Here is an 11,426-nt window from a genome sequence, read left to right as displayed (position 1 = left end):
GTGATATATATCGTTACCACCACTCATCATAATGTATATCGTGAAATGAATTTTTTGCCATTTCGCACATTCCTAGGTGAGTTCATCATGTGCTCTGCTGGTGTCACTATGTTTCAAACAGATCTACAGCTGCAGCTCTGAGGATGATGATGGAGGATATTTGTCTTTGCTAACGTTGTTGGTATCTTGAACTTCTCAGGGAGACGGTCACTGCACTTGTTGGTGCTGCAGGCAGTGCCTTCAGTTTGTTGCTGGTTATAAACTTCATCCCAAAATCCACTAAAGCTGAGACCTCCGGAAGCAACACCAAAAGTAAGAAAACTCTTTAACTCTGGTTCTGGAACCAAAAAACAGACACTATCTCTGTCGCAGTCTGTGTCTCTGTGTGCAGTCTGTTTTTGAGTGTTTTTAATCCTCCTTTCTTGGTTTCTGTCCCTTGGTTTTATGATTCTCTGTGATTCTGTGTTGCCTTTATATTCTGTCTCCTGTCTTCAATTTCCTGTTGGTGCTTTGTGTGATCTGTGTGTGTCTCCTATGATCATATTTGTGTTTGCTTCCTCCTGCCTGTTCCAGTTCAATCCTGCCTGTAAGAACCTATTTTGCTGCTACGTCATCCATTTATAAATAAAGTTTKTTTTAGTTCTTCAGTCTGCACTTGRAGTTCAACTAAAAGAAACCAAACAYGATAATCTCAACATTAACTCTGCTGGGTTAGGGTATGCAGGCAATGGGAGTGAGCTTTTGATGACGAGTAATGATGTTTTAGTTTGTGTGTATTGTGCTTGGTCTCTGTTGGTTTTAGAACCTTTTCTGATATAATCTCCTATTTTGTCAGGACCGGTAGTCTTTATGTGGACCAAAGCCTGGTTCTAAAAGGATGGACCATCATTTTTCAGTTTGCGGTGAGGTTTAAGGTTATAGTGAGTTTAGGTTAGGTTTGGGGTTAAGGTCTTGGTTGGCCTATATGAATGGAAGTTATGCCATGTACTGTTGACCTCTTGGCCAGGTCACCCTTGGAAAAGAGACCTTGACTTACTAGACACATGTTTTGCAGAAATTGATGACGTACAACTTCTGGAGTCAACCCTGTTCAAGATGGCTCGCACAGCAAGCTGACATTAGAAAAAACATTGTTGCAATTTGCCARATGCTTTATATCAGAGAGCCTTTCTGACTCAACCTGGGCTCAAACCTGCTCATCCAGATCACAGAGCAAAGAAAGATCCAGAAGGTGCTCCAAACGTTAGCATGCWAATGCACATAGCGGTGCCGCAAGGARAAATGTCCCCTGGGAAACAACAGTTCACTGGCGGCCGCGGCGAAACGATCCGCTATTTAAACCGGAATGTCCGGTATTCAAAAATTTCATATCAAAACAAAAATAAAAACYGGTATTYGGTACAAAACGGTATACCGCCCAGCACTACACTAGACCTTTAACCTCCTCAACTATCAGACTTACATTTCTAAGCATCTCTAAAGTACCTACCTCCACTGTTYTTTCTGTGAGACAGCACTGTTTTTATGAAAATGTTTTATTCTGCTCGCATTGAATCTGTTCTCACTTTTGCTTTTATTTGTTGGCTTGGGCCACTTTCCATCAAAAATAAGAATCGCTTGCAAAATATTGTCAAAATTTGTTGTAAAATTGCTGGCATGTCTCTAAATGACCTGAGTGAGGTCTATAATTCCAGGTCTTTAAAGAATGCTAAGATCATTTTAGATGATTCAAGCTGTCAATTCAAGCTAATTTGCAACCATTAGATAATGTCTCCTTATGTCTCCTTATTTCTGTCTCTTTGCCTCATATGCAGAAGGAGGAGGCAGGACGATGGATCAGTGGTTAGCACTGATGTCTCACAGAAAGAAGATCCTGGGTTTGATCCCTGGTTTGGACCTGAAGTCTTTCTGTTGGAGTTTGCATGTTCTCCTTGTGCTTGTGTGCGTTTTCTCCAGGTACTCTGGTKTTGCCTCACAGACTGAAAACATGTACAACAGGTTGCCTTCAGGCCCAGGCTGCCCTTGCAAAAGGGATCTGTGATCTCAATTTACCTGGTTAAATATAGGTCAATAAATAAATAAATAAGGCATAATAAAGCAGAAACACAGTGTCAGCTGTTAGTCACAACCATAGACTTAAATATATAGATCACTAGACTGAGTCCCACCCATCCTGTCCACTGGTAGCCTCTGTGACAGCATGGAGGAGCAGAAACAGAGACCAACAGCTCACAGCCTCCATAGAGACTAATAGACAAACGGCAGCTGAACTGGATCTGTTTCACAGATTATCGGTCATGTTTTTACAATAAACAAATATTAATCAGAGGACAAAGTAATATTTAATAGTTTGTGTTAAAATGTAGCATGATTCAACAGTGCTAAATTCTGTATATATGCTCCTAAGCTAATATCTGTTAACTAGTTCAATAAATAACAGTGATTACATCGACTTTATAAGATTATTTTAATTTTAAACTGTTACATTATGTTCTGCTCAGATCACATTGAGCTAAATAAGATCAAATCTGCTGATTTGTGTTGTGAAATGAGACGTTTTCCTGTTTATCTTCTGTTAATAAACCCATAACACAAACAGCTTTTCTGACATATTTTAAAACATTAGATAGATTATATAAACAGTAAAATATTAATAATGATTGGATTAATATTATTATTAATAGTTTTTATGATTTCTACATCGTCAGTCCTTTTTTTCTGCTCTGTTGTCAACATGTGCAGTAATGGGAAATCCAGACTCTTGACCGTTTTGCGTTAGCAGTTAGCTTCACCAGCCGATCACACGGTCACCTGGTTTCTGCGCACTCCAGGTGTTCTATAGAACCTCCTTGGTCACAACGCACAGCAGCACAGGCCATGCTGCATGCCACCGCTACTGTTAAAAAAATTAATCAATAAACACAGCGCAAGAAAATGGATTTGACTCATGCATGTAATGGAAAATATGTCAAAAAAAAGAAAATGCATCCAAAGAAAGACCATCAGTGGATACATTTCTGCTTCACTGTGAAAAGAGGAAGGTTTGCTGCTGCTCTGAATACTCCCAAAGCTCCAGTTAAAGCAGATCTGTTTCACTTCATTATGATCTGCTTTAGGTTTCCAGCTGAGATAATTATAATTTTCGTAAATATCCATTTTATTTCTCTTTATCTTCATCCACAGTTGAGAACCAAAACAAGAAAGTATTCAGCGTGGGAGAAATCACCAGGCTGATGAAGTTTCCAGGAGTTATGAGGATTTTTTTGATTAAAATCATCGCAGGTTTGCCTTCAGGTAAGAGTTGGGTTTGAATCGATTTAAATAAAGACTTATTTAACTGCTATTTTCTATCTGATCTACAAATCTGGTCAATATATTTGTTATTGCTGGGCAATAGATACTGTACATGAAAAGATGTTTAGATTATATATTTTTATATCGTCTGCTGCAAAAAAGGGAAGTAATGTATTTGCTTGTATTTGCGTAAGTGTGTTTATTTGCCTGTTAGCAAAATATCTCATGAACTAGTTAATATATTTTAATGAAACTCTCATGAAGTAATCATTAGAGGTGCATCTACACCTGGTTAGCATTTAGAGTCAACTCAATTCAAGTAGGCCGCCACAGAACTCACCCAAAAAAAACCCAATGACTTTAACTCAGTTATTCTAACAGATTTAGAGCTGAATCTTGGTGTGGKAATAACTCAGCATTAGTTCCAACTCATATTTTTATCATGACACATTACGCAACATCTTTGCTTCAAACATCGACATTAACTGTTGGTGTAAACACCGTCCCTTATTAAAATTTTTACAAATGAATCTCTGGATGTTGAACTTCAACATATTCACTCTGAGCCAACGTAATTTAGGTTTTCTGCCATAGCCACTTGACTTTACCCAAGACAAAAATGGTTACACCTCAGTGCATTTTACAGGCAACTGGTTAAYATTTAGTGTGACAGTAGCTGAGAGCCGATCAAAACACAAACTCGGGTCAGACTGTGTGAGATCTTGCAATATAMAGGGTGAGTCAAAAGTCTCAGGATGTCCTTTAAAAGGGAAAAAGACATCATATATTTCATTYTCCCTTCATATACGCTGGATGATGAGAAGTTCTTCCTGTTTCTGAAGGCATATTTCAGGTAATGTTTTCCATCATCGCACTGGAATTCTTCAAGCTAGAGCCTGAGCAGAACGGATACCTGATGGCCTATTTCGGCATCGTTCAAATGGTAAAACTGAGATAAGGTTTGACGATGCTGCAGTGATTGGTGCAGCTTGTGATGAGACGATAAACGATGTTTTGTTCCAGGTTGTTCAAGGAGGAGTGATCGGTCGACTCACAGCGAGATATCCAGAGAAATCTCTGCTGCTCATGTCGATCGGCGTTTCTGCTGGTGTGGGACTGGCTCAGGTACACAMAAAACCCCACGAACCCACAACTTAACACTTTGTGTCTTTAAGATGTACAGTATGTTCTTGTTTGTCTTTGGGAATAAAATGTCTATTTTTTTATGTTTCTTTGATGTTGGAATTAAATATTTTCAAATTTTATTTTGATTATTATTCTGATTGACGTGACTCATCAAATCAAAATGAGGATTAAATCGTATTTGGCCAAAATGTTCTGATATCTTGAGCAGTTCCAGAGATGTATGAATTAACTGGCTTGTTAATCACAATGAAACATTAATACTGTATTTGATCTGAATCCTATTAGGTTATTCTAATGAGGAATTTTTGATGTAATTTTAAAGAGGAAACCTCAAATATTATTTGGACATTAATATTTTACAGCTGGAAAGAAACAAAAGCTTTGCTAGCTTGCTGGGAAAATATAAAATATGAAGGTGTTTTTACTCAAAATTATTATTTTTTTGCTGCTAATGCTTAAAAAGGGTTTCAAAAAATCTTTAAAGTGCCTGTGACATTGATATAAAAGTTAAAGAAAACATCTTTATATTTAGGAAAATTAGCATAATCCACATGATTTTACATGTTTTGTCACATAACTATATTTCTATTGCATTTGGCTCAGTCAAAGTGAAACAGGAAGTGACATCAAAGGGGAACTCTTTAAGAAAAAGAACTCTGGTCTTCGTTTATTGAAACAATATTACATTATTTTTAAAATCTCAGCATTAGTCTGTTTACAGCAACAACATGTTGGATTGTTCAGCATTTTGTATTCAAACAAATCTGTTTACAGAAGAGTTTGGAAATTTAATCACACTTCGACCGGCTGTAGATCTGAGTCTGTCTGAGGTAATGCAGCCAACAGCTAATGGGCTCGACACACGGGGAGCGATTAACAGCTACCATCGCAACCAGGGGGAAACCCAACACGCAGGACGCGATAGCGCTGGCAGCGTTGAGAATCGTGCTCTCGGGTCGCTTGTCTTCACAAAATTTGATTGGTTCTTCTACTGCCTCTTGTAAAGGTTACTGGTGGTTTGCAAAAAAAGGGGTTGTGCCAGTGTTGTTTTTGTTAACGATGACGATGATGAAATATTTTTGTTGACGCCCCCTTTTTTCATGAGGATAACGAGACGGCAATGAAATAAACATAGCTTTTTGATGACTAAGACATGACGAAACGTGTGAGTTTTCGTTGACGAGACGAGACCGGACGAAAATGTTAGTCGGTTGTCTGTCAATCATTTAGAATGCAGAGTGGAGGGAGGGACAGCAGCGCTGTTACACACACGCACACACAGCAGCACAGAACATTTCCTCYTCTCATTCAGTAAAGAAGGAAGACAACCTGCCCTGCTTTGCAAAAAAACAAAAAGGCCGTCCGTCTCCTGTAGCTTAAACAGGGAGTAACGTTTCCACCATTAAAAGCGGTCGCAGGTCCATTCTGAGCTCTCAGAAGCTGTTTGTTTACGTTCATGACGAAAGTAAAACTTTTTTTTTTGGCCGGGGGGATTTAGCAACTGCACATGTCAGTGCTTCTGTTCTGAATAAAAGGTGCATGTAAACACTCGTTTGCACAAGTTTAATGTCTACTAACTAAGTTTAGGACTGCACGATGTCCGTTTTTATAAATAAAATGCATCTTCATCGTCCAGGCTGACAAGTTTGAGTTGAACATGTGTTCCCCTTTATTGCTTATAATATTGGGCATGTGTATTGTGTATGTTCATTGCACTTTAGCAAATTCTGAGAAATAAAGCCACAAAGTGAGAATGTTTTTGTTTTGGGCAATTTTAGAGTAACACAAATTCACAAATGTTAACACAAATTACTCAAATAAATTTGTAAAGACTAATATGTTGTCTTTTTTTAAGACTAAAACTAATCAATTTTTTTTAAGCTTTCGTCNGACTAATATGTTGTCTTTTTTTAAGACTAAAACTAATCAATTTTTTTTAAGCTTTCGTCGACTAAAACTCGACTAAAACCATTAAATATAGAAATGACTAAAACTGACTAAAACCATTAAATATAGAAATGACTAAAACTCGACTAAAACCATTAAATATAGAAATGACTAAAACTGACTAAAACTAAGAAGTATTTTTGTTCAAAAGACTAACGGTGGACCGGGTCCTCAGAAGGCCGAATTCGTCGGCCGCATACTGTACGTCACAGCGCTGCGACGAAGGCCGTCCAAAACCGAAGACTCCTCCAATGCGGCCGACAAATGCGTCCTTCCTTTGGCCCAAATCGAAGGACAGGTCTGATGGATCCTTCCCAGCCCACCATATCCCATAATGCATTGCGGCCCGACCGGAGATTTTTTTATGCTAGTAATGGTGGACGAAGCGAGACAAAAGAATACATTTTAAATAAAAATATGGTGATATAAAATTTAATTTTTTTAGCGGTTGTAATTCTAACACTTTTAACATTTGTATAGAGGTGTTTTTAAATATTATTTTTGTCCTAAAAAAACGCGAAATAAACATGCACCTACAGCGGGTCTATTAGTTCTTCAAATGATACCTTTAAGTTAATTTTATAGTTTTGTGATATTAATAATGCTAATATATTGATATTTTTCTAGTTTTGATTTAAGTTTGCTTGTTTAGTGTCGTCACAGTTGCTAGGTGACATGACGTAAGGACGGGACATTTGACCGTCCAAATTCACAGCCTCTTTTTTACCGGTCTTCCCTGTCTACCAAGGACCCGGGCCACCTCGATCGGGTAGTCTGGGTCCTCCGGAGGACCCGGCCTGTCGTTTTGGACACAGCCTAAGATTAAAATTAAAATGGCAGTCAAAAACAACACTGGGGTGTGCATTACAGACGTGTAAATTAAACAAATCTTGCGCTGCTAATGAAGTTGGAAAACAAACGCACGCCAAGACACTGTGATGTTGTGAGGAAAAACTTACCGGATAACTTCACCCTGGCACCAACAAATTCCCATACGGCTGCCCTTTTTTTAAAAGTATTACTTTGTGAAGTGTCATATAAAATTTGGAAAGTTTGACAGAGCTAAAATAATGGTGAAAGTGTTAGCTAACTGCAGTGTAGCATACTCTCCTCTCATTGGTCAGTCAATGAAACCCTCGCTGATTGGTTGTAAAGCCATGCAATAGCAACAAAAGTTGAACATTTTTCAACTTGTCACATCGCAAGCTCGCGTCTGCACGTCTACGTGTACGAGTGTGAAATTTCACATGCACTATTTTCGCCGGTCGCTTAGCTGGAGGAGGGCAAGCGATTGTCGCCTCCCGTGTGTCGAGCCCTTTAAAGAAGTGTCCCGCCAAGTGGGTGGAGTTTGTAAACAATCTTTCAGAGTTGTTTTAACAATGAAACTCCTCCACCCCATCTTCTTGTCACTTTTATAATGATCGCAGGCGTTAAGCTGCAGCTTTTTCTCCAGATTTTAATTCATGTTTGTGTTCAAATATTTTACTTAGTAGCAGATATGACTTTTAATGTCACCAAACAAACTACTTGAAATAAAACATTAAAAAGTAAAAGTATAGATTTAATTAATGACTTAAAAACTAAAAAGAACATATGAATCGTACTCGATTACAGAAATGTGAGAAAATATAATTTGCTACTTAACACCTCTAACAGATAAGACTCCTTCCACTCAGAACACTAAGATATTTTGTGAGATATTTGTTGAAAACTTCCTCCTTAACTAATAATATCAACTCTGGTCTGTTAGCAAAATATCAAATGAACACCTGAATAAAACTTCCAGAAAATAATAATTGCGTGAACCTTTAAAACTAAAAAAAAAAAAAAAAAACATTTGGTGTCAACCCAAATAAAAATGGCTGCCAGAACCAGTTCTCATTAAAACACAATAACATAACTCAATTATAGTCAAAAGCTGACATTTGGAGTGGTAGTAGCTGTGAGTCATTCCCATCTCAGACTTTGTTTATTAAGCTTTGTAAGTAAAATATATATTTAGAAGTGTTATTTTCTGCACTTCCTTAAAGATACAAGAGATATTTGTACACACATCACACATGTGACAGAGATAATGATCAGCGAGTCTTCTGCTACACCAGAGTCAGTGAGCACTTTGTTACTGTGACATTAAAAAGATGGAGGTTTAAACTTTAATATACAAACAAAATGAATACATTTTAYTGCAGTAGGTAGAGAAATGTGTAAAACTGGTCTGATGGACAGCATCTGTTATAGCTTCTGACAGCAGCAGTGATGATGGGGACTTCCTGTTTCTCTTTGTTTCTGTGTTTTTGCAGGCCTACATGCAGACCGTGCTGCAGCTCTGCATCACTGTCACACCCATGATCTTTTCTCTCAGCGTCTTCAACATCATCACAGACAGCATGCTCACCAAGAGCGTCCCGTCCTCAGACACAGGTGACCTCACCCCGCTGCTCTTAGCTTCAATCATGCAGGCAGGAAATCAGCATTACAGACATTTTTTGAGCTGTTTACCTCCCAGATGAAGAAAAAAATCAGAATTATGCAACCCGCTGCACTGCTGCGTCTAAAAGAAAAGGTATTATGTCGGGAAAGGTATAATCCTGCCTTCCAGTACTGAGTGTCAGACATTGTTACATCTACAGAGAATATGTCAGAAAAAAACATGAAATTTAGTTGTTGCAACGTCTTGAAGTTTTCTTTGTTAGACACAATTATTTTATGACTCTTCAGCCATAAAACACAAATGCATAAAATAATTAAATGTCTATGCAATGATTTTTATTGTTGCTGTTTAATATTCAGAAAAAAAACTGCTCTGACTAAACCTTGTATAAAACAGTAACAGTTATTAAGTCAAACTGAAATAATCATGGGATAATTAAACACACTGAGTACTGAGTGCAGGTACTGTCCATGTACTATAATGTACACGGACAGTGCATTTTAGTTGGCTAACACCTGATTGAGTCTCAGAGTTTTGGTTCAGAACCAGGAAATCACATGGTTCTTGTACACCACCTTCTAACCGAACCATTCCCTCTGAGGCAAAAGATGTCACAGATCCTGAAGGCCCTTCCTGCAGAGCAGTTCTGTCTTAAACAAGTTCTGCAATCTGATGAAAAAATAGTTTTTGTTTGTTTAATGTGAGAGGCGTGTTTTATCTAAACCAGGGATATTCAACTAAATTGCTCCGGAGACCACAGTTACTGCAGGTCAACAGCTGAGGGTCCGAACATCCAGCAATAAAAGTCATTATGTAAATAAACCAAGTATTACAAAGATCTGCTACCTTTGAAATAGTTTCTTTTGCTGCATTTAATCATGAATACAACATACAGAACCCTATGTAATAAATGTAGTGGTAACAAAACAACAAAAATAACACATCCTCTTATTTAACCCAAATATTTTGACATCTCTGACTTGCCATCTTTTTAAACCAGTTTAATTTTCACTTTCATAGTTTTATCTTCAGCTGCTTGAAGTTTTAACTGTCTTGAATGTTCATAGAAATGTTTTTTTTTACCAGCTTCTAGCCAAGATTCTGATGTTTCTGTAGATACCAAACATGTCTGTGCTTAACTAAAAGAACTTAGAGCCTAAACCGGGGGGTTTGGGCTTAAGAGATGAATGAACCAATTGGCGGGCCGAACTTTGGTCACTCAACTATTTAACTGGGCTATTGGGCTGCCAGTCGAATAGCCCTGATCTAAACTGTCCCTCTGAAGTATGATTGGTTTTAAAATGAGTCATATCATGAGTCAAACATGGTTCACACTATTTAATCAGAGTTTAATCACAGTACAAACAGAAATATATAATTTTGCATTTAATTATCAGAAATAGTCCAGATACTTCAATAAAAACATTTATCTGTGAATTACATTTAAATATCTGTGCCAACAGAATCAATTTTCCTTCAATCTGTGTGGAAAGACTCTATACAGTAAACAAGTTTCACTTTTTGAACTTTTAATGATACTTTAATTTATTGCTCCACACGTGTAGATTGTGCAGTGAGGACACCTAACACAAAACATGTGTGTTGTTAAATCTTAAACACTAATTACTGTAGGGTTATTTACGCTGACTCATACAGAGCTGGAGGAAACAGCAGGTACAGTAAACAGTCGCTTCACATCAGGCAGAAAATACTTCCAGAAGTCATGTTTTTCCAGTTTCTTATTGATCCTTCTCACACTCAGGAACGATGCTTGGACTGTGTGCGTCGGTCCAGTCCCTGGTTCGCACCATTGGGCCGACGATCGGCGGCTTCCTGTACGTGAACTACGGCCTTTTCTCCATCGGCCTGATCAAGTTCTCCGTGAACACCGCCGTGTTTGTTTTCCTGCTGTGCCTCGGGAACTTGAAGCAGAAGGAGTGAATGAAATGTTAGGTTTTTTTAAGTTTTATTCCTCATTGTTTGAACTAGAAAAGAGGTGAGGAGGAGCAGAATGCACTTAAAGTTAGAAACAACTTGTTACTCAGCTTTATGTTCACATGTTGCTGTATTTGACATGAGACCAGTTCACCTCCTTTGAGTCCAGTCAGATTTTATAAACTGTCAAAGCCACCAGATGGCAGCAAAACCTGCACTTTAATCACAGGAGCTTCTAGTGCAAAGTCTTTTAAATAAACTGAAATTGATTTATTGTTATTAAGAATTTGTTCCAAATGACTATATATAAATAAATATGTTAGTAGAATCTCATTTTTTTTACATTTGTAATTAAAGTTGATTTTTTAAATGTTTTTTGTTGAACTTTTTATGCCTCAACAAATTAAAAGGCAATATTGTAATAAATATATAAATTCTTCATGAAATAGTTGCACAGTGAGTTAATTATTATCAGTGTTTTATTCACTCAGCTGCTTCCAACCTGGATTTGTTCTGTTTTGAGAACATCTGAGCCTCAGCATGAGCCATGAACAAGTTTTCATATGTTTTAAACACAGTCAATCTGTTGCAGCATTTAGAGATTAATGTACTCACTATAGTAATGACAAAAATGAATTAAAAGGACTTGAACCTTTTAATTCATGTTTAAAAT

At 37.6% G+C, this 11,426-nt stretch overlaps 1 protein-coding gene across 1 annotated transcript in view; it reads left to right on the top strand.

The window, feature by feature from the left end:
• Positions 1-11,127, top strand: part of slc67a1 (solute carrier family 67 member 1) — an 18,949-nt gene extending 7,822 nt beyond the window's left edge. The window contains exons 5-10 of the mRNA XM_014018629.1: positions 200-312; positions 3,184-3,294; positions 4,137-4,237; positions 4,318-4,419; positions 8,688-8,808; positions 10,581-11,127. Coding sequence (XP_013874083.1) covers positions 200-312; positions 3,184-3,294; positions 4,137-4,237; positions 4,318-4,419; positions 8,688-8,808; positions 10,581-10,759 — 727 coding nt within the window. The 3' untranslated portion in view covers positions 10,760-11,127. The remainder of the gene's footprint in view (positions 1-199; positions 313-3,183; positions 3,295-4,136; positions 4,238-4,317; positions 4,420-8,687; positions 8,809-10,580) is intronic.
• The last annotated feature ends 299 nt before the right edge of the window (positions 11,128-11,426 follow it).

Source organism: Austrofundulus limnaeus, unplaced genomic scaffold, assembly GCF_001266775.1.
Source record: "Austrofundulus limnaeus strain Quisiro unplaced genomic scaffold, Austrofundulus_limnaeus-1.0 Scaffold197, whole genome shotgun sequence".
NCBI classification, from domain to species: Eukaryota; Metazoa; Chordata; class Actinopteri; order Cyprinodontiformes; family Rivulidae; genus Austrofundulus; species Austrofundulus limnaeus.
This window is presented reverse-complemented; position numbering and strand designations above follow the sequence as displayed.